This window comes from Ranitomeya variabilis, chromosome 6, assembly GCF_051348905.1.
Source record: "Ranitomeya variabilis isolate aRanVar5 chromosome 6, aRanVar5.hap1, whole genome shotgun sequence".
Classification (NCBI taxonomy): domain Eukaryota; kingdom Metazoa; phylum Chordata; class Amphibia; order Anura; family Dendrobatidae; genus Ranitomeya; species Ranitomeya variabilis.
Genome location: NC_135237.1, coordinates 335,750,874 through 335,775,238, shown reverse-complemented (window position 1 = coordinate 335,775,238; position 24,365 = coordinate 335,750,874). Strand labels below are relative to the sequence as shown.

The window sequence follows — 24,365 nt, the reverse complement described above, 5'->3', positions numbered from 1 at the left end:
TATCGCTAAAGGCCACCAGAGGGAGCCCAAGAACAAACTCACACAGTACCACTCATGACCACAGGAGGGAGCCCGAGAACGGAATTCACAACACCCAACCTTGCCTATATGGACCTTGCTATGTGCACTGGGGCATATTCATTTCCCCAAAATGTTCACAAAATGTTGGAACAATAATCCAAAATGTCTTGGTGTGCTGAATCATTAAGATTTCTCTTCTTTGGACTTAAGTGGCCTAGGTCAACCCTTGTGCAACATCCCCATAGCATTATACCTCATCCACCAAATATTACAATGGCACAACACAGTCAGGTAGGCAACGCTCACCTGGCATTCACCTAACCTAGACTCATTCATTGGACTGTTACATAGAGAAGGGTGATTCGTCACTCCACAGAATATATTTCCACTGCTCCAGAGTCAGTTATACTTTATACTATTCTATCTGATGCTTGGTATTATTATTATTATTATTTATTTATATAGCACCATTAATTCCATGGTGCTGTACATGTGCTTGGTTATGTAAGGCTTGTATGAAGCTGATCAGCAATGCCATGAAGCTGTAAGGAGATGGACATACTGCCCACATTCCCCTTTGAAGACACATGTATTGTTGCAGTGTATTTTCATGTGTAATGTGTATTGTGACATTTGTTACTGGTGTCAGTGTTGTGTTCTGCCTAACAGCAGGGAGAGTTAGAGTTAATAGATGGGACTAGCTAAGAGTGGAAGGGGTTAAAGTGAAGAGACAGAGACAGTTTCCTGTTAAGGTACCTTCACACTAAACGATATCGCTAGCGATCCGTGACGTTGCAGCGTCCTGGCTAGCGATATCGTTTAGTTTGACACGCAGCAGCGATCAGGATCCTGCTGTGATATCGCTGGTCGTTGAACAAAGTTCAGAACTTTATTTGGTCGTCAGACCGGCGTGTATCGTCGTGTTTGACACCAAAAGCAACGATACCAGCGATGTTTTACACTGGTAACCAGGGTAAACATCGGGTTACTAAGCGCAGGGCCGCGCTTAGTAACCCGATGTTTACCTGGTTACCAGTGTAAAATGTAAAAAAAACAAACTACATACTCACCTTCGCGTCCCCCGGCGTCCGCTTCCCACACTGACTGAGCGCCGGAAAGTGAAAGTGAAAGTGAAAGTACAGCACAGCGGTGACGTCACCGCTCTGCTGTTAGGGCCGGCGCTCAGTCAGTGCAGGAAGCGGACGCCGGGGGACGCGAATGTAAGTATGTACTGTTTGGTTTTTTTACATTTCACGCTGGTAACCAGGGTAAACATCGGGTTACTAAGCGCGGCCCTGCACTTAGTAACCCGATGTTTACCCTGGTTACCCGGGGACCTCGGCATCGTTGGTCGCTGGAGAGCGGTCTGTGTGACAGCTCTCCAGCGATCAAACAGCGACGCTGCAGCGATCGGCATCGTTGTCGCTATCGCTGCAGCGTCGCTTAATGTGAAGGTACCTTTAGGACCTTAGATAGGGTCCATCATGCAACATAAGCAGACCTAAGGTCTGACTAGTCAACAGAGCAGTGTGACTTGGGTGTCCCTGACTTGAGTGGATACTGAGGCAATGGATAGCGAGATCCAGAGTACAGAAAGGAACAGTGACAGAAGAACAGAGTGATGCACTGGAGATGGGTCCTGGGACACAACGCCCAGCAGTATGGCCCCGAGTTCACCAGACAGAGAGGTAATGGGCCAGGATGGAACAGGGAACATGAGATGAAGAGAGTTCTCCAGGCAATAGTTCCAGTGCGTCAGCAAGCAAACAAGTTAAGTAACACCGTAGCGGCAAACTAGTTCCCCTAATGGAAAGGAGGATGCGGAACTACAGGTTGAAGTATAGGACCCTCACTTACTGAACTTTGGTACAGTGCTGGGTTGTGGTGAATGCAAAAGGAACTTAGGAACAGAACTAAGCAAGCCTGGAAGAGGTAGAGAGACTGTGTGTGAAGATGCTCCATGTTGTAAAGGAAATGGTCGTGAAGTTATGCATATGTACATCATTTCCACCAGAGTGGCGGTGTCCCTCACTATACTATTTAACATTCGGTCCTGGCCAGCCAAATTCACCAGCATCATGCAATCTGCAAGGGCGTAGTGCTCATGTAGCCAAAGTCCACACACCCAGCCAGGATCCCCATCTTCATGTAGCGTGCTGGGGAAGACGATTGCCTAGAAAATGTGGCCCTGTTTTGGCAATAATTGCAATTGGATTGTAAATCCATGAGACCTGGAACACCACTGATAACTATTCCCCAGTAAATAATTTTAAATCTTAATATTCTTAGGTTGAAAAGCTTGCCGTTTCAGTACAGATTTTTAATGATTTAAAAAAATAATGAAAATGTTGCCGTTAAAGGGAACATGACAGCTGACTCATGATGTCTGAATTACGGGCAGCAGTAATCAAAGTTCAGGCCAAGTAAGTTTTACTCTGAAATTCTGCGAAATATCAATGAAAATATATTCGGTATTTCAAAGCCAATTGGAGACTATTTCAGTTTGTCCAAGATTCTAGTCCCTACTGCCTTCTCCCTGCCCTGCTTACTTTGAGTGACAGACCTCTCCATCCATGAGATCTACATATAGGATGAGATCTGTGACTGAACAGTACGGGGCGGGGCGAAGCCACCAGGGACCGGCCTCTTGGACTAGTCACCTGATCGTCATGATTCCCAGAAGATTGCTCCTAAATGTATGTATTCTCTGAAATGCCAAAGTATTTCAGAGTAAAATATGCGTGGCCAAAATGAGGGCGCCTGTGTTTGATTAATATTGACCCTGGTTTAGCTGTCAGGATCCCTTTAAGCTACTAAAATCTTCCCCGGGCAGAGGCAGAGAGATCACATTACCAAAATTATTTTTTATAATGCAGAAATCTATCTGAATAATTATTATAAAATCCATATGTTGTAATTTAAAAATCATTCTTTTATTGTGAGTAGCTCTTCTAGTAAGAAGACACATGACTATGAGGATATAATGGCCAGTTGGAACTTATTTGTGTTTTACTTCACCTAAAGAAAGAGACTTTATGTTACTAGCGGACTGTGCCTGAACTCAATTCAATATATTTGAAAACCAAGTCTGTGTAGTTTTGGAAATTTGGATTTTCAGCTGGCTACCACTTTACTTATCCCGCTTTGCCAAGATCTTTGGAAATGGAACATTTAAACTTTGCATATTCCAAGACTAACTGCTTACTGAGATATATCTCAATGGCATTAATATCCTTCTCTTCATCCTCTCAAAAAGAAGGTTTTCATGCTAAAAGAAAGAACTTACCTTCTGTCCTTTAACTCCCTCAGGTCCTTGCTTTCCTTGTGGGCCTCGAGATCCCTACAATCAATAGTTCCAAGTTATAAATATCTGCTAAAATTTCTGTATTGCAGAGATTGATGGGCTGCGCCAGCTCATAGGCCCAGATTATATCATTATTTATCTGTATATATTATTATATGTATATTTACACATATCTTTAATTGTCTTGCACAATCACTGCCACTATGTGCCCATTTGAAATTCCTCTATGCTTTTTTCGATGCTTTGCACATAATGCAGCAGTTCCATTTTTATGTATGTTTTTTTCTATTCTCATATTATTGGTAAATATTGTTCTCAGACAACTTGTAATGCTCTATACTATGGATATAGACTAGGAGAAGAAAGTTAAGTCAGAAATCCTTGCATTTAGACCGCTGTATAAATCGGACTGAGTTTGGTAAGCAATGCTCATATGGGTCGGTGGGTCTACGAGACAGCTTCATAAATTTCTCTGCAGCTGTCACGCTTGGGTCAGGAGACCCGTCGGCCAGTCCAAGCATTGCATTTCGATCTTGGTCCGATTTATTCGGCCGTCTGACTGCGACCTAAAAGGGTTAATAACTAGTAAAGAGTTCCAGTCTGCTGCACAGGATAAAAAATACTTCCTGGACCAGCGCCATTCCTCCGGTCTCATTGTTATTTCCTAGTGACAGCTGTGGCTTATTGGCTACAGCGGATGGATTAGAGCAGACACTGATTGGCAGCAGCGGTGATGTGACTGCCAGGAGATACAGCCCGTTGAATCGGCAGAGCAGTGCCAGTCTGGGAGGTAAGTATGTTTTCTTTTCATTTTGGGCAGCAGACTGGAGCTATAAAAAAACAAGTAGTGCATTGGTGAACAACCATACTCTGTCTTATAGTGATCTGTCAGCCATTTGTAAACTTGTGCTAGGATTTACATTTTTGAGAACTGTATTTTACATTTTGAAAGTTAGACTCTGGGGACTTTAAATATATCTTAAACAATGAAGGATTCCTTGAAAATGCGCATTTATGTAAACATGTCTACAGGTTTATCTTCTGTGAATATATTAGATCGTTAACATGAAAGAACACATCAACTTACCTTTTCCCCACGAGCTCCACTTATACCAGTACTACCAATCTTTCCAATGCCACCCTAGAACAAAGAGTTCATCAAGTATATACTTTATTAGTAACACTGAAGACTAAAATAAGCAAAGCAGGAGACATCAGCAATGAAATGACCATTACAATGAATCAAAAAACAGACGCAAAATTTCCAACAAGGATAAAACTGAAATCAGCTTGAAATTATGGGGATTCTAAAAAGTGGCTTTATCTGCATCAAAATATTAATTGTCTAAGAGGAAATACACTGACTAGTTTTATTGGTGAATTTACACCAGATTTCTGGTTTGATAAAGATGGCATTCACTAGGAACATGACATTTTCAAGAGGCTTTGTTACTTTTTCCAACAGCGACAACAATTTTTTATGGTGAAAAGTTGATTTGGCTATCAAGTTTCATTTTGTATACTTTATAAACATTTCTGCCACTTTTCATTGGAAGTGACTAGCAGAGAAAAATGACAGAAGCAACCTGGTCTAGGTCAGTATAATGTGTGCCCAATATTCCAGACTAGTATACCCCATCAGTTCCTATATACTTATAAATCACGTTATAAGGGTTGTCTCATCAAGGAAACCCCTGTTCTTATCCTCTAGACTTGAGACTTCTATCACATGGCTTCATTTTGAGCAAAGTCATTCAAGTTAGGACCACCTCTTTGTGCAATTTTTAAGGACACATCATAATTGTTGGTTTCAGTGAACTTCTACAGAGCACAAAGATATGGTAGTAAAAGTGTTTCCTTCCTTCTGTTTCCTCTTATTAGAATTATTAAAATATTATTGCTCATCCATACTGCAATTGAGACAGGTAATTGAAGGTGGGATATTTATTTGCCTTCAAAGAAGACTGTATACATTTTACTCACCTTCTCTCCTTTCTCACCGACTTCTCCTTGTGGCCCTGTCAGTCCCGATTCACCCTGTAACATACAAAAGTCATTGGTTTAGTCTCCTTGTCAGTCCTTAACGGCATAGCAGTACTCATTTTTTAATTTTTATAACATTTTAAAACATTTGTTAATAAATTGAGGAAAAAACTGCCCTAAGTGACCAATCAAGTCCCTGCTTTCAATTTTCGGTGCACCTCTAAAAAGTAAAAACTAAAATCTGAGGGGAGTTTAATTCCTACCATCCTTATCAATTTTTTAAATAATATTGCATCTTCTTGTCTTCTTTCATGTATGCTCCACTTATAACATTTTAACCATGTATACATTTACTTTTTGTACTTATACAACATTATACTAAACTGGCAGGCTAAATTCTAAATATTATACTGAATTCTAGGTTTACCCTGTTATGAGACCCCCCACGCATCTAATCTTAACCTAAGCCATCCAAGTACCACAAAAAGGGTAAGAACGTGCAGGGCATTTCTCTGATGTAGAACGTTCTTAATCACTCTGCGCTGGATAAAGTTTAGACTCATAGGTGTCCTGGCTAGTCTGCCAAGAATTGAGGATTAAGACTTATAAAGCTAGGTTTCCTCACTGATCCTCATTTTATTTTGCTTCCCTTTTCCATCTCTTTTTCTCATTTTTTTTTTTACAAATATCCTTTTAAAATGTTAAAGTGAGTTTACTACTTTATTAAATTGTATGCTTAACATTATTATCACAAATAAAATCTGGAGTCATAAAGAAAATGTTTAGCAGATAATTAATTAGGATGACGTTCCAGTTAGTCTTTATACACATGTGGTCAAAATTGTTGGTACCCCTCGTTTAATGACAGAAAAACTCCAAATGGTCACAGAAATAACTTGAATCTGACAAAAGTAATAATAAATAAAAGATCTATGAAAATGACCAAATGAAAGTCAGACATTGCTTTTCAACCATGCTTCCACAGTATTTAAAAAAAAACCAAAAAACTCATGAAATAGGCCTGGACAGAAGTGATGGTACCCTTAACTTAATATTTTATTGCACAACCTTTTGAGGCAGTCACTGCAATCAAACGATTCCTGTAACTGTCAATGAGACTTCTGCACCTATCGACAGGTATTTTGGCCCACTCCTCAAGAGCAAACTGCTCTAGTTGTCTCGTGTTTGAAGGTTGCCTTTTTCAGACGGCATGTTTCAGCTCTTTCCAAAGATGCGCAATAAGATTTAGGTCAGGGCTCACAGAAGGCCACTTCAGAATAGTCTAATGTTTTCCGCTTAGCCATTCTTGGGTGTTTTTAACTGTGTATTTTGGGTCATTATCCTGCTGCTTGCAGGACCATGACCTGCGACTGAGACCAAGCTTTCTGACACTGGGCAGCACATTTCTCTCTAGAATCTCTTGCTAGTCTTGAGATTTCATTGTACCCTGCACAAAGTCTAGATACCCTGTGCCAGATGCAGCAAATCAGCCCCAAAACATAACAGAGCCTCCCCCATGTTTCACAGTAGGGGTAGTGTTCTTTGCTTGATATGCTTCATTTTTTGTCTGTGTACATAGAGCTTATGTGCCTTGTCGAAAAGTATCATTTTGGTCTCATCTGTCTACAGGACATTTTCCTAAAATCTTTGTGGCTTGTCAATATGTAGTTTGGCAAATTCCAGTCTGGCTTTTTTATGATTTTTTTCAACAATGGTGTCCTCCTTGGTCGTCTCCCGTGAAGTCCACTTTGGCTCATACAATGACGGATGGTGCAATCTGACACTGATGTTCCTTGAGCTTGAAGTTCACCTTTAATATGTTTAGAAGTTTTTCTGGGCATTTTATTACCATTCGTATTATTCGTCTCTTTGATTTGTCATCAATTTTCCTCCTGTGGGCACATCCAGGGAGGTTGGCTACAGTCCCATGGATCTTAAATTTCTGAATAATATGTGCAACTGTAATCACAGGAACATCAAGCTGCTTGGAGATGGTTTTATAACTTTTATAACATGTTTGTCTATAATTTTATTTCTAATCTCCAGAGACAACTCTTTCCTTCGCTTCCTTTGGTCCATGTTGAGTGTGATACACAGCGTGTCACCAAACAGCACAGTGAGTATCTGTAGCCCTATATACAGGCCACTCACTGATTCCAAGTTTGTAGACACCTGTGATGCTAGTTAGTGGACACACCGTGATTTAACATGTCCCTTTTGTCACATTATTTTCAGGGATACAATCATTTCTGTCCAGGCCTATTTCATGAGTTTTATTTTTAAAAAATTATGTGGAAGCATGGTTGAAAAGTAACGTCTGACTTTCATATGCTCATTTTCATAGATCTTTTATTTATTACTACTTTTGTCAGATTCAAGTTATTTCTGTGACCAATGTGGGTTTTTCTGTCATTAAACGAGGGTACCAACAATTTTGACCACGTGTGTACATGTATGGTCTGACACGTATCAGTTTTTTTTTTTTTTTTTTATTTCATAAATCAATAATGCACATGAAAATAAGAAACTATTGCTGAGATGACAGTTGGTGCATTTAAAATTATATGGAGAGAGGAGGGAGAAGGAGGAGCAAGGAGCTGGACATTACTTTGCAATTTCTGAAAGAACAGTTACAGTTCTCCATAGAACTTTATGAGCACCAACTGTCATGTCCTATCTTAGGACTGTCATGTCCTATGTGTCAGTGCCGGCCGTAAAGCAGAGCACAGCGGTGACGTCACCGCTGTGCTCTGCTTTACTGCCGGCGCTGACACATTCAGTGCAGGAAGCTCTGAGCAGCAGCGCGTAACCCTGTGGACGCCGGGGGACGTGACAGACATCAGAATGTGAGTATGTACTGTTTTTTTTTTTACTTTTACAATGGTAACCAGGGTAAATATCGGGTTACTAAGCGCGGCCCTGCGCTTAGTAACCCGATGTTTACCCTGGTTACCCGGGTGCTGCAGGGGGACTTCGGCATCGTTGAAGACAGTTTCAACGATGCCGAAGTCGTTCCCCTGATCGTTGGTCACTGGAGAGAGCTGTCTGTGTGACAGCTCCCCAGCGACCACACAACAACTTACCAACGATCACGGCCAGGTCGTATCGCTGGTCGTGATCGTTGGTAAGTCGTTTAGTGTAATGGTACCTTTTGCTAATTTAAAATAATTTAAATCTCCTGGTCCAGATGAATTACATCCTAGGGTACTGAAAGAGATAACAGAGGAAATTTTGGAACCACTAGCCAGAATCTTTGAAAAATCCTGGAGAGCAGAAGTCCCAGAAGACTGGAAAAGGGCAAATGTACCTATCTTCAAAAAGGGAAAGAAGATGGGGCCAGGAAATTACAGGCCACTGAGCCAGACTTTTATACCAGGAAAGATCTTTGAACAAATTATTAAGTGACATGTATGTAAGTACTTGGATAAGAATACAGTAATTAACCAGAGCCAGCATGGACTTGTGGCAAACAAGTCATGCCAGACTAATCTAAATTCCTTCTATGATGGAATCACTGATTGGGTGCATCAGGGAAATGCGGTAGATATAGTATATCTTGACTTCAGCAAAGCATTTGATAAAGTATCTCATACTATCCTTATTGAAAAAATTACCATGTACGGGATTGACAAGGCTACGGTTAGGTGTATTCATATCTGGCTCAGTGATCCTACTCAAAAATTGGTAATAAATGATTGAACATCCAATTGAAAGAGTTTCAAGTGGGGAACCAAGAGGCTCTGTCCTGGCCCCAGTGTTGTTCATCATTTTTGTAAATGATCTACACAAGGCAACTGGGAGTAAACTGATCAAATTTGCAGACAATGCAAAACTAGAAGTGATAGCTAACACTACATAAGACAGAGACAGGGTTCAGAAGGATCTAGATAAGCTTGAACAATGCGAAGAGACTAATGGAATGGTATTAAACAAGGAGAAATGAAAGATTCTACATTTCGGCAAGAAAACAAAAAAAATTACATCTACAGAATGGGAGGAATAGAACTAAGCAACAACATGTATGAAAAAGACTTGGGTATACTAATAGATCACAGAGTGAACATGAGTCAACAGTGTGATGCAGCAGAAAAAAAAAAGGCAAACACCGTTCTAGGTAGGGTTGAGCGACTTTTACTTTTTTAGGATTGAGTCGGATTTTGCGAAACCCGACTTTATCATAAGTCGAGTCGAGTGAAATCGGCCGATTATCGCGCAAAGTCGGGGATCAACCGAAACACGAAACCCAATGCAAGTCAATGGGGAACCTCCTCCCTGTGACGCCGCAGAAAGCAAGCCGGAACCTATGTCATCACGCTGCCCACACTCCTTCATTGGCTGAAAAAATGGGGAAAGCGTCATATGAAACGCGACTTTGGAGTGAAGATCGCCGACCGCATGGCCGATCCCACAGTGGGATCGGGTCGGGTTTCATGAAACCCGACTTTGCTGAAAGTCGGCGATTTTTGAAAATGTCCTATCCGTTTCGCTCAACCCTAGTTCTAGGTTGTATTAAGAGATGCATAGAGTCTAGATCACATGAAGTGATTATCCCCTCTAGTCCTCCTTGGTCAGGCCACATCTGCAATACTTTGTCCAGTTCTGGGTACCACATTTTGAAAAAAGACATTGAAAAACTGGAGCAAGTTCAGAGAAAAGCTACCAGGATGGTGAGTAGACTGCAAAGTATGTCCTACTAGGAATGGTTTAATGATCTGGGAATGTTTAGCTTGCAAAAAAGAAGGCTAAGAGGAGGCTTAATAGCTGTCTACAAATATCTGAAGGAATGTCACAGTGTAGAGGGATCATCCTTATTTTTATTTGCACATGGAAACACGAAAAGCAATGAAATTAAACTGAAAGGGAGAAGACACAGATTAGATATTAGAAAAAACTTTTTGACATTGAGGGTGATCAATGAGTGGAACAGGCTCCACCAGAGGTGGAGAGTTCTCCTTCAATGAAAGTCTTCAAACAGAGGCTGAGTAGACATCTGTCTGAGATGGTTTAGTGAATCCTACATTGAGTAGGTGGTTAGACACGTTGACCCTGGAGGTCCCTTCCAACGCTAACATTTTATAATTCTATGAACCAGTATGGGCAATTTAATCTTTTCATTCTAAATCATTGGCGCTTTTGATTTTTGAGTCTTTGTAACTTGGGTTCAGTTTTTACCTTATTTCCTGGTATGCCCTGTATACCTTTTTCTCCAGGAATACCAACAAATCCCTAGAACATGAAGAAAAACACAGATACATAAATAATTGTACATATCATTGCACTGGTATTATGGGTATTGATACTCTTGGTAAGCACCTGCTCACACCTGATTTCTGTTTGGAAGTGACAGACAGTCTTTTGATATATGCATACCTTGGCTCTCTGACTGTGAACTCTGCCCCTCAGCCTCAGGCGTTTTTAATTACAGCAGAATTCTACCTTCCCATAGAAATGTAGACTTTAGTCTAAGAGAGGAATCACGTTAGGCAGCTCCCAGCAATGAGAATCGCCTTTATGTGGCTGCTGGGTACATATGATTTGGCCAATTTATGCGCTAAGTATTCTTAATTTTTCATATTTTCTAGTGCAGTAATGCAATTCAAATTTCATATTTCATGTTTGCATACTATAGCGTTACAGAGTGCTACTTTATTTGTTGGTTGGGTATTGATACCATGGTGGGAAAATAAGAGGAGGGTGTCCTCTCCAAAACCACAGTAACTTAGTTAATCAAGTAAGGCAAAAATAAATACAAATATTTATAATGTGGGCCAATTGCTTTCCTAAGAATGTATATGAATGCCACACAATAGTTCCAGGATTGATCTCCTTGTATAACTTTAACCTTATCCATTAACCTAATCCAAATACCTTGAAACAAACCTTTATATACAAAAAAAAGTAAATAAAAATAGAAAAAAAAATCTTACAGACAAAGCCCACTACATTAAACAATCTACAAAATAAACAGTGGACAGCATATTGATGCAAAAAATGTCTAAATATTTTATCAGAAAAGAACAATGGCAGTAAAACTGAAATATTTTACTTCCAAATTATTTATGTATATGTGCACATTAATTCATATTCATTTCCTGTAAATAAAAGTAAGGACTTACAATTTCTCCTTGAAATCCAGAAGGGCCTTCAGCGCCATCTGCACCAGGGTCTCCCTGTTTTAAAATGCAAACAATAGTAAAAAGAGAAAATTTATTACAATTGACGGATCCAGTACTCACCCACGTGTAGGTTAAGATTTGATCTTAATCAGTCAAGTTATACTGGTCAAGTTAACTACTTGCAGAACACCCAATGTCTTAAAAAGGGCAGGTTGATCTGCACATGACAGCTGCACAGAGATCATGCTGCCGAGTTAGCTGTGAAAGATAGCCAGACCCCCAATAGAGAAGGTGGAGATGGTTTATTGCTATCTCTGCATTCCCGAATGCTGCATTCATCTCCTGTTCAGCGGTGAGGTGTATATATGGTTTAGGAAGCCCTGTGAGTTCATCTTCCTCCTATCCTAGCGATTATATGATCAGCATCGAGTATGAGCACCACATTCAGACATTCGCACACAGCACTTGGCATGCTAGGAATAAGGTTATTCATGGTTGTATGATGCACAGCTTCTGGAACACTAGGGAACATCACAATGGTCCTTCTCCTGGGATTATGGTGTGGTGTGGCATAATGTAAGGTGGCCTACCTGACCCATCTAGTTTTCATTGCAGGTACACTAACAGCTCAGTGTTACATTGATCTGTTCATGGATCCAGTGATATGGCCATTTCACAAAAGAGTCCCAGGAGCCATTTTTCAACATGAAAATTCTGGGCCACATGTTGCTTGTGCTACTGTGAGCAGCCTGCATGGTCTAAATGTGCTACCATGGCCTGCAGTGTCTTCAGACTTGTCTCCCATCCATTTTTATTCTACCTATGGAGTAAGCTCTCCCATTCATGTCCATGGATTTGTGAAAAAATGAGACATTTCACTGATGGCATCTTAGTTATATACTAGTGCTGTCCATTTTTCATGCTTCTTTGATAGGAGAAGTTTGGAAACCATGCTGACGAGTCTGAACAAGACCTTAGACTGTGTACGCACACAGCCATGTGAATAGAAGAGAGGTACCGTAATTAGATTTATGCACACATATAATGGAGGAATGGGAACACTATGAGTCCTAAGAAAAGATGTTCTTTTAGGCAATTATTATAGAGACAAACAAATATCCAAGCTGAAATTTTTGCTGTATATAACGTCTAATAGGGGACAACTCTGAATGTAGCTCCTATGTAAGTCAATGGAAGTCTTCTACTATTCCAAGCTGCTAAGCCCCAATGTGGGCTTTGGAGCCTAAAGCGAATAGGATATTGAAGAATACGATCTAGTAAGAGTCCATGCTTGTCTCCTATTACATTGTGTACTGCACAATGGGCTGAAGTTGTTGCTATATTGAGATTATGACCAAAATATTCAAAATATTAAATTATCTATTTTAGAGAAAACTAGGAATGTGTACAAAGTATATACCATACTGGTATACTGGGCTTGGAATACATACCCTGGGTCCTGTATCACCTCGTCTTCCATGAGCTCCTCTAGAGCCTTTATATCCCTAGAAACAAGATTCAAATAGGCAGTAAAACATCTTTGTCACTATGTATCATAGTTATTTAATGTGTCTTTAAAATTAACCATGTGTGGGTCATTTGTGCCCCTATATTATTTTAGCATCTTATCCAACATGTCCAATCCAAGACTGCTTTATTTTCCGCTATTATACTATTTGTTATGCCTGACATTTCATGACACTCTCATTGTTGCACAACTTTCCTTTAACACTTGCATTCACTGTCACACAGCAGACCTAGTGCTGTATTAGCGACTTTATTTATTTTACTATCATACTTTATAATATATTTTCCTTCATTTTATACTTCACTGTCACTATTTCACCCCTCACCATGAATCATATCATATCTACCTATATATAATTACACCTGTACCTGCATAGAGAATATAATGATGGACCCCTGTACCATACAATATTGTAGACACACAACAATTTAAGGAAAAAAGTTCTTTTTGGTAGTTGGTTCCCAGGATTTACCACTTAACACGGAAAGGCCGATTCATTATTGCATTTGCACCAATTTTGTTGGGGAAGGTTTTGGTGTTTTGCACCTTTTTATCGTTTGCATCTATTTCATCTTCCAATTTGTGCATTTTTTTAAGTCTATTTTATATGTGTTTGCATGTTTTTGTTTTTTTTAGTTCACCATTATGGACAGAATTTGGAGTTTCCAGATGTTTTTGCTTGATTTATCATTTGTGACATTTCGAAAAGTGAAAAAACTTGTTGCAAATGGAATCCAAGCTTCCCCTTGAGTGATTCTATGTACACCAGCAATGTTTGTGATATTTTGCAAAACATGGGACTTTTTGCACTAAAAAGTCACAACAATAGTTAAAGGGGTCGTCCCACAAATAATGTACATCAGTGTTCCCCAACTCTGGTCCTCAAGAGCCACCAACAGGTCATGTTTTCAGGATTTCCTTAGTATTTCACAGGTGATTGAATACTTGCCTGTCCAGGTGATGCAATTATTACCTTTGCAATACTTAAGAAATCCTGAAAACATGACCTGTTGGTGGCTATTGAGGACCGGAGTTGGGGAACACTGATGTACATGTTTATCAATAGATCTTATAGTAAAATAAGCTCCACAATTGAATGCGTTAAAACATATTTCTGTGCTGAGATAATCTTATAAATGTGCCCCCTGCTATGTACTGTGTAATGGCCGTGTCCAACTCCAACCGTACAGAGCTGCTACATTTCATGGTCAGCACATTCCACATCTCCTGGCCATGAGGGAAGCATAAGTCACTTATGATAAGTGAGTATACAGAAGACAAAGCAGGGTCTCGTAGTTGCTGATTTCTGAGACAACACATGGCCTTGCCTGAGATAACGCATTTCCCTGCTGTGAGTATTTCTACAGCCTCTCCAGCACTCTGAGCTGGTCATAAATCAAGTCAGTGACATAGGAGCTTCAGTGGCAACAGAGCTTTTATGTCACCGACTTGATTTATGACAAGCTCACAGGACTGGTGACGCGACAGAAACACTGAATCCTGTGATAAAACAGGCAAGGAAATGTGTTACCCCCTAAAGCAGCAGTTATAATCCCCTACTATTTTATCTGTATGTTCACATATTTTAAGTGATAAAATCTTTTACTAAAAATGTACTTTGTTTGTGGGACAACCCTTTTAAAGACAGAAAAAACACAATGATTTACTTTGCGCAAAATTCAAGAACCACACGTGCCATTTTGATAAGCTTGGCACAAAATTGTCAGCAAATATCACAAAAGAAAAAAGGAAAGTGACTAAAAATATGAAAAGAATGAATTGGCCCAAACAGACTGCAATTAAATCAAGTTCTTTCACCTTCTACTGATAACTACTAGTTAATACTTTCCCTTAGTGAAGCACAGAAGACATTTTTCAGGTTTGCTCATTTTGATAAATGCCTCAAGTTTTTATTTGCATTACGCCATTTACCATATTATAAATATCTATGAACATGAACTTACCTGTCTGCCATAAGCTCCTATATAACCTTCTGGTCCTTGTTTGCCCTTTTCACCCTATAAAATATAAGCCATACATTTAGCTTAAAATGTCTCTTTTTGTGCACACATCTGACATGATTTTTCCTTACTTTTGATCCAGGAAATCCAGAGAAACCGGGTTCACCAGCAAGACAGTTACAACTGGTTGGTGTTCCGTTTTCACCAAAATCTGAACACTTCATACAAAGGAAAAACAAAGGAAAAATTTTAATAAACAAATAAAATAAATATCTTTAAAAATAGAGAAAAACATAGCAAACAGATTGTAAGCAGGGGTGAGTGAACCCAAACTGGAAAGGTCAGGTTTCGTTCCAGACACCTAGTCTCCGGTACCAGAACCCAAACAAGGACTACTTACTGTATGTCCAGTTTCCTGTTCGGGTCCTGATCCAAGAAGTAACATTTCTCCTTGTGGAAAGTGACATGTTAAGCATGCCGAGATGAGGAGACTTAAGCCGCAATGCTCCTCTGGGAAATATGCAAACAGTCTCTTCAGAGGGGAAGAGGACTAGAACTCTAGTGCCACCTATTGGAAGTAGCAATCCTAAAAGTCAATCCAACAAGTCTTGTCACATGACTTAGGATAAAAGCCAAACCAGAATCTCAATTTGCAGACACTGTGTTTCGGGGTACTGCCCCTCGTCTGTGCAAAGTGTGAAATCTGGTTTGGCTGAGTGAGAGGCGTCTGACCATGATCCAAGTAGTAACGTTTCTCCTTGCGGAGAATGACATGTTAAGCATGCCGAGATGAGGAGACTTAAAGCCGCAATGCTCTTCTGGGAAATATGCAAATAGTTTCTTCAGAGAGGAAAAGGACGGGTCCAGAAGTCTAATAAAGCTTGTTGAAAGGATGCAGCGCCACCAATAAACAAGCTTTAAAGCTGTGGGCACTTCTAGCTCCATCACAGCCATGTCAAGTGATAGCATGGCTGTGATTGGGAGACGAAACATGTGACCCAGCCTGAAAGTAAAAATAAATTAACATTTAAAAAAAACAAAAAACGACGTGCTGGTCTTTTTCATTTTTAAAACTAGCAGAGAGAAAATAGCTGTGAGCTGGAATTTTTAGACTGGGAAGGGCCAATATCCATGCAGCTTCCCAGCTTATTAGTATCAGTCCGTAGTGGTCTGATTTGCCTTAGCTGGTTATTAAAAATAGTGAGACCTCACAAAAAATGACGTGGGATCCCCCTATTGTCAAGTAATCAGCTAAGACAAAGCAGACAGCTGCGGGTTGATATTAACAGGCTGAGAAGGGATATTGGCCCATCCCAGCCTAACAATAGCAGCCCTCAGCCGCCCCAGAAATGACACATCCGTTAGATGAGCCAATTCTGATGCTTAGCCTTGGCTCTTCCCGCTTGCCCTGGTGCGTTAGCAAGCGGGGTAATTGTTTTTGGGGTTGACGTCAGCTTTGTAATGTCAGCTGACATCAAGCCCATAGGTTAGTAATGGAGAGGCATCCATTTTATTTGAATAAAGACTACCCCACACATTCCCTGGTTTACCCATTTATTAATTATAAAACAATTTCCACAGATCTGATGATGTCCAACTAGGTCCCACTTTGTAGACTGATTTTCTCACTGGTGATCATAACGTAATAGCCCATGAGGCATGACCATAAGAATGAGACTACAGAGGTTATTCAGGGTCATTTCTCACAGCCAATGACCTTAAGCCGGTGAGAAATGACAGTGAGTAACCTCCGCAGTCTCAATCTCATGTTGCTGACTCACCGCAATGATGTGAAGGCAGCTGGAAACTCCAGTAAACTTAAAGTCTCCATTAAAGGCTACCATAAGGTTTCTGGGCCTCACAGCTTCCGGGAGATCCAGTGGCTGTGAACTCAGGTAACCTTTCAGGTTACCTGAGTTCACAGCCACCAGATCTCATGGTAGTTCTTGTGCAAGACTGATGAGTGCCGGACTTGCTGTGGTAGTGGCCCTGCGTAAAGTAAGAACCAGCTGCTTTGAACTGAGGTGACCTACAGTAAGTTTAGTGTAATTCACAGGCTGGCTCACACAGAGCTTACCGTGAGAACCACCACCTGTGACCTGAGGTATTCTTAATTACGTAACCTCTTGTCACAGCAGCCAACACACCGGGGCAAGTGGGAAGAGCCAAGGCTAAGCACCAGAATTGGTTTATCTAATGGATTTGCCATTTCTGGGGTGACTGAGGGCTGGGTTAGTCTGGGAGGGGAAAAATATCCATCATCCCTTCCCAGCCCACAGCTGTCTGTTTAGCCTTTGCTGGTTAGTAAAAATAATTTCTTTAAGGGGTCCCCACTTTTTTTATAACAAAGTAAAGGCTAAACAGACAGCTGTGTGCTGATACTAATAGGCTGGGAACCTTTATAGATATAGGCCCCCTCCCAAAATAATAACACCAGCACACAGCTGTCTGCTTTCCCTTGGCTGGTTATTAAAAATAGGGGGGCCAAGACATTTTTTTCATTTATTTATTTATTAACAAGTACAGTAAAATACACACTCAAGGCACTGCTCCTCCACTTGGACCTCGTCGCCTCGTCGTTCAAGATTATTATTCTTTATTTTTTTAATTCTTTGTTATTTTAAGTCATTTTCCTATCCATACTTCGTTTGAAAAGAGGTTTTCTGCCGACACAACTGAGGGAATACGGAAGGATAAGACCCGTTGAAGAGCAGCTAGCGCTAAACGGCCATCATCCACAGAAGGTATCTGTTCCTCTCCTGCTGTACCCATGTTATGGACTAAATAAAGGAATGTTTTACTGGACAGTGAGTGCCACCTTTTTTCTCTGTTTTTCCCTATCCATATTTGTTTGCAGGGCAATTGTCTAACACCAATCTTTTTTCCTTTTGCAGCCCACTAGCCCTTACTATGACCATTTTACAGCCACTATACAGCACCAAAGTTCAGGTCCCCATTGACTTATATGGGGTTCAGGGCTGCACTCAAATTTGGGTCAATTTCTGCTACTCGAACCAAACTTTTTTCTCACGTTCAGCCAAACCCAGACTTCCACGGGTCCACTCATCCCTAATCGTAAGTACAAATATACTGTAGACAAACTCAGTCTTTTATCTTTATTCATAAAGAAAAAGAAACCAAGCTATTTCAATGACCACCATACTAGCTAAATATTTATGTCTATGTCTTTTGACATGACCTTTTATTGTAAACTATTGGTGTCCTTTATGTTTTCATTATTTTCTTTTGTAGAATTTGTGCAAATTCATGGAGTATACAATTAAAAAGAAAACATTAGTAGAAATTGCAGTTCAGATTGTTTATAATGTTTGAATCAGAATTAATTTAAATAATTTGTCAATCAATAGTTTATAAACCATGCTAAAACTACTACAACTTGACTAAATAAACTTACTACTCCAGTTAATTCACAACATGTAGCTTCCTCTGCCCTGGCCACGTCTGCTGAAATGTCCAGTTGCTGTATGTCAATCTACAATAGGATGCAAAAATTATAATTGCGTTAATTATTTTGGCCCTAGACAGGATTGGCTGCTTAACATTGTATACCATTTCTACAAACTTGTGAGTAGAATACTTAGTTTGACCAATTTGTTTGTGCATTTGTTTATTTTTTTATGCATTTCTTAGGCCCTGTTCATATGACGCATTTTTATCCATGTTTAAAGTAAAGTAGGTTTTTGTTACTTAATCGGAGAGAAGTATAATATAGGGCAAAAGAGCTTGATCCCAGGGACTAAGCTGTGTGTTATGGTTTCAATACAATCAGAGTTTTACCAGCAAGATATTATCACTAGAAGACTAGGTCTCGTCAGGCTAATCTGTGTTATCCCATCCCACCGCTGATTGGCAACTTGCTGACAATTCACAGTGTACACACGAAGATGCTAGTCAGTGATGTTGGTGGGGTTATACACAGCTCAGCATTCTGAGCACTGCTACATCTTCATCTACATCAGAAGACAGGAAGCTGCTCTTCGGCTCCTATCCAGTGGCCACAGAGACTTACTTGGCCAATCGACCAGGTTCTGCTTATTGAACTCACACCAACTCTACTAAATATATATATCTGACCTCTGATGAAGCGACGGCGAAACGTGCATTGGGCACAAGCACATAAAGTGTGCAACTATTTTTTTTTCTTCCTGCAACACTATATCAATTGCTGTATCTTGTAGCCATTTTTTAGATATATTTTGATTCATAAGATTAAAATAAATTTAACGACTCATTTCTTAGCTGATATTTGTAAGATTGTATCTCCAAGCTCCTATGTTTTAAATGTTTTTATATGTTAAAGCTATATGTTTCTAAACTATTTAAAGTATGTGTAGTGTTTCTTTATAGGATTAATAATTATAAATCTGTTGAAAACCTGTGACAGATGACATACTCTTTTGGCCTCTTATCAGATAATGAAGCCCTATGCAACCTTAGCGCTTACATAGGGTAAATGATGGAACCTATCCCAGTGTGCTTGCCTAACAGACACAAAAAATGGAATGTGAACACAGCCATGGCGCTCTCCTAACAAGATAGCTGCATGATGATGTGAATGAAGCAAGAAATGCTTCCAGGGTAAATACATTTTCTGATAAAGAGCGGAAAACAATGCTAGTGATATTTATGTCATTTTCACATGGTGGAAAGAGCTGAAGAATGGGGGAGCTGGCAAACAGTGGTCATTCAAATGAGAAGCAAGGAACGTTACAAACCAATTATTAATGATTTGCCCTCCATGCTTACCCAAAACATCTTGTGTGATGGGCCCTGTAGAAGTTCTGCTCATCTTACTCACATTAGCTGTCGCACCGTCTTTCACTCTACGAGCCAAAGTGCTGATGCCATCCGTCTTGATTGCGCCGTATAGACTGACCGGCGATGATCCAACTTGTTGACAATCCACATAAAGGGTAAGCTGATTTCTCCGAATGCTCAAGGAAAGTTTGTGCCATTTTCCATCAAACAGTTTGTCTAAGTTCTCGAATGTTGTAACTTTATCTCGCCCTGATGCAGCCGCACTGTACACATCTACAGCGTTCATTTCCCCATAGAGTCGCAGCCTGAATTGCTCAGCTCCGTTTCTTGACTGAATCTCCCAGAGAGTCCAAACTTCTTCAGGTGTCTTTTCTTTCATTCTAAAAGTGGAAACTAATGAAAATTCCTGCGGTAATCCATAGGGAAAAATGAGCCTAAAAAAAGGAGAGAAAAACAAATAAATTGTGACAAATTCTGTATGTGACAAAAAGTAACTACAGCTGATCTGGATATAGGTTAGTAATATGTAACATTATCTTATTTACTGTAATAAAAGAAACATATTTTAATAATTTACAACTGAACAATATCCTCATATATTGATGTAGTAGTCCCTTTGTACCAGAAACATATCAACTATTAGTTAATTATGAAGGAGCAAATGATAGAAAATATGTAAAAAAAATATAACAAATTTTATTTATAATATTAACAACATAGTAAAAAAAAATCAATACAAAAATATACAGTTAATCAGTAAGGAACATGATGACAGAAAATTAGAGGACACAAACACACAGTGATCAAACAACTGTTACCTGTTTTTAATGGATCACATCTATTGATTGACAAAAAGATTGAGTGCTTCCATTGGTGCAATATCTATATGGTGCATTTATGCATGGTGTCATTTACACAATTTATCTAGTCTTGTATCTGATCTCCCTGGTACAGAGATACTGTTTACTGTGGATTGCCATCATAATCTTTTAACCCCTTAGTGACAGAGCCAATTTGTTGCTTAATGACCAGGCCAATTTTCACAATTCTGACCACTTTATGAGGTTATAAATCTGGAACGCTTTAACGGATCCCGGTGATTCTGAGATTTTTTTTCCGTACACATTGTACTTTATGATAGCAGTAAAATTTCTTCGATATTACTTGCGTTTATTTATGAAAAAAAAACGGAAATATGGTGAAAATTTTAAAAATTTTTCAATTTTCAAACTTTTAATTTTTATGCCTTTAAATCAGAGAGATGTGTCCCACAAAATAGTTGATAAATAACATTTACCACATGTCAACTTTGCATCAGCACAATTTTTAAAAAAAAATATTTTTTTTTGTAGGAAGTTAAAAGGGTTAAAAGTTGACAAGCGATTTCTCATTTTTACAGCAAAGTTTACAAAACCATCTTTTTTAGGGACCATCTCACATTTAACCCCTTTACCCCCAAGGGTGGTTAGCACGTTAATGACCGGGCCAATTTTTACAATTCTGACCACTGTCCCTTTATGAGGTTATAACTCTGGAACGCTTCAATGGATCCCAGTGATTCTGACACTGTTTTCCCGTGACATATTGTACTTCATGATAGTGGTAAAATTTCTTTGATATTACCTGCGCTTACTTGTGAAAAAAGTGGAAATTTGGCAAACATTTTGAAAATTTCGCAATTTTCCAACTTTGAATTTTTAGGCCCTTAAATCACAGAGATATGTCACACAAAATACTTAATAAGTAACATTTCCCACATGTCTACTTTACATCAGCACAATTTTGGAACCAACATTTTTTTCGTTAGGGAGTTATAAGGGTTAAAAGTTGACCAGCAATTTCTCATTTTTACAGCACCATTTGTTTTTAGGGACCACATCACATTTGAAGGGGTCTATATGATAGAAAATACCCAAGTGTGACACTATTCTAAAAACTGCACATCTCAAGGTACTTAAAACCACATTCAAGAAGTTTATTAACCCTTCAGGTGTTTCACAGGAATTTTTGGAATGTTTAAAAAAAAAATGAACATTTAACTTTTTGTCACAAAAAATTTACTTCAGCTCCAATTTGTTTTATTTTCCCAAGGGTAACAGGAGAAATTAGACCCCAAATGTTGTTGTCCAAATTGTCCTGAGTACGCTGATAGCCCATATGTGGAGGTAAACCACTTGGGCACATGGCAGAGCTCGGAAGGGAAGGAGCGCCATTTGACTTTTCAATGCAAAATTGACTGGAATTGAGATGGGTCGCCATGTCGCTTTTGGAGAGCCCCTGATGTGCCTAAACATTGAAACCCCCCACAAGTGACACCACTTTGGAAAAGAAGACCCATAAGGAACTTATCTAGATGTGTTGTGAAAGCTTTAAACCTCCATGTGTTTCACTACAGTTTATAACGCAGAGCCGTGAAAATAAAAATTATTTTTTTTTTTCACAAAAATTATTTTTTAGCCCCCAGTTTTGTATTTTCCCAAGGGTAACACGAGAAATTGAACCCCAAAAGTTTTGTCCAATTTGTCCTGAGTATGCTGATACCCCATATGTGGGGGGGACCACCGTTTGGGCGCATGGCAGAGCTCAGAAGGGAAGGCGCGCCATTTGGAATACAGACTTAGATGGATTGGTCTGCAGGCGTCACGTTGCATTTGCAGAGCCTCTGATGTACATAAACAGTAGAAACCCCCCACAAGTGACCCCATATTGGAAACTAGACCCCCCAAGGAACTTATCTAGATGTGTTGTGAGAACTTTGAACCCCCAAGTGTTTCACTACAGTAAATAACACAGAGCCGTGAAACTAAAAAATTTTTTTTTCCTCAAAAATTATTTTTTTAGCCCCCAGTTTGGTATTTTCCCAAGGGTAACAGGAAAAATTGTACCAAGTTGTTGTCCAATTTGTCCTGAGTACGCTGATACCCCACATGTTGGGGTAAACCCCTGTTTGGGCGCACGGGAGAGCCCAGAAGGGAAGGAGTACTGTTTTATTTTTTCAAGGCGGAATAGGCTGGAATTGAGATCGGAGGTCATGTCGCGTTTGGAGAGCCCCTAATGTGCCTAAACAGTGGAAACCCCCCAATTCTAACTGAAACCCTACCCCAAACATACCCCTAACCCTAATTCCAACCATATCCCTAACCACACCCCTAACCCTAATCCCAACCCTAATCCCAACCGTAAATGTAATCCAAACCCTAACTTTAGCCCCAACCCTAACCCTAACTTTAGCCCCAACCCTAACTTTATCCCCAACCCTAACTTTAGCCCCAACCCTAACTTTAGCCCCAACCCTAACCCTAACTTTAGCCTCAACCCTAACCTTAACTTTAGCCCAAACCCTAACCCTAACGGGAAAATGGAAATAAATACATTTTATTATTTTTCCCTAACTAAGGGGGTGATGAAGGGGTTTTGATTTACTTTTTTAGCAGTTTATTTTGGCAGATTTTTATGATTCGCAGCCGTCACATACTAAAAGACGCTTTTTATTGCAAAAAATAGTTTTTGCGTCTCCACATTTTGAGAGCTATAATTTTTACATATTTTGGTTCACAGAGTCATGTGAGGTCTTGTTTTTTTGCGGGACGAGTTGACGTATTTATTGGTACTATTTGTGGGCACGTGACATTTTTTGATCGCTTTTTAATCCAATTTTTGTGAGGTAGAATGAACAAAAAACTACTTTTCATGAATTTCTTTTGGGGGGGGCGCTTATACTGTTCCACATTTGGTAAAATTTATAAAGCAGTTTTATTCTTCGGGTCAGTACGATTACAGCAATACCTCCTTTATATCATTTTTTATGTTTTGGCGCTTTTATACTATAAAAACTATTTTATATAAAAAATAATTATTTTTGCATCGCTTTATTCTGAGGACTATAACTTTTTTATTTTTTCATTGATGACGCTGTATGGCAGCTCGTTTTTTGCGGGACAAGATGACGTTTTCAGCAGTTCCATTGTTATTTATGTCCGTCTTTTTGATCGCGTGTTCCTCCACTTTTTTGTTTGGTGGCATGATAATAAAGCGTAGGTTTTTTTATGGTGTTCACTGAAGGGGTTAACTAGTGGGACAGTATTATAGATCGGGTCGTTACAGATGTGGTTTTTTATTTAGATAAAGAAATGTATTTATTGAAACAATATTTTTATTTTTTTTTCTTTATTTAGGATTTTTTTTTTGCTATTTTACACATGTAAATATTTTTTTTTTTACTTTTTTACATTGCCCCAGGGGAAGACATCACAGTAAAGTGACAGATCGCTGATCTGACACTTTGCTGTGCACTGTGTCAGATCAGCGATCTGACAAGCACTGCAGGGAGGTTGCTCCGAGAGTCTCAGGGAAGCACACAGGGAGCCCCCTCCCTGCGCGATGCTTCCCTATGCCGCCGGAACGCTGCGATCATCTTTGATCACAGTGTGCAGGGGTTAACGTGCCAGGAGTGGTCCGTGACTGCTCCTGGCACATAGTGCTGGATGTCAGCTGCGATAGTCAGCTGACACCTGGCCCCGATCGGCCGCACTCCCCCCGTGAGCGCGGCTGATCGGTGATGACGTACTATCCCGGGCCCATACCACCTCGACGGGATAGTACATCATATGTCAGAAAGGGGTTAAAGTCACTTTGAGGAGTGAATATGACAGAAATTCCCCAAAAGTGACAAC

General features: G+C 39.7%; 1 protein-coding gene across 1 annotated transcript in view; it reads right to left on the bottom strand.

Annotated features, from left to right (window-relative positions):
• Positions 1–24,365, bottom strand: part of LOC143783272 (uncharacterized) — a 98,941-nt gene that overhangs the window by 41,526 nt on the left and 33,050 nt on the right. Inside the window, exons 5-14 of the mRNA XM_077271684.1 lie at positions 19,733–20,126; positions 18,329–18,406; positions 15,045–15,131; positions 14,917–14,970; positions 12,876–12,929; positions 11,425–11,478; positions 10,481–10,534; positions 5,309–5,362; positions 4,413–4,466; positions 3,308–3,361 (exon numbers count right to left, since the gene is read on the bottom strand). Coding sequence (XP_077127799.1) covers positions 3,308–3,361; positions 4,413–4,466; positions 5,309–5,362; positions 10,481–10,534; positions 11,425–11,478; positions 12,876–12,929; positions 14,917–14,970; positions 15,045–15,131; positions 18,329–18,406; positions 19,733–20,126 — 937 coding nt within the window. The remainder of the gene's footprint in view (positions 1–3,307; positions 3,362–4,412; positions 4,467–5,308; positions 5,363–10,480; positions 10,535–11,424; positions 11,479–12,875; positions 12,930–14,916; positions 14,971–15,044; positions 15,132–18,328; positions 18,407–19,732; positions 20,127–24,365) is intronic.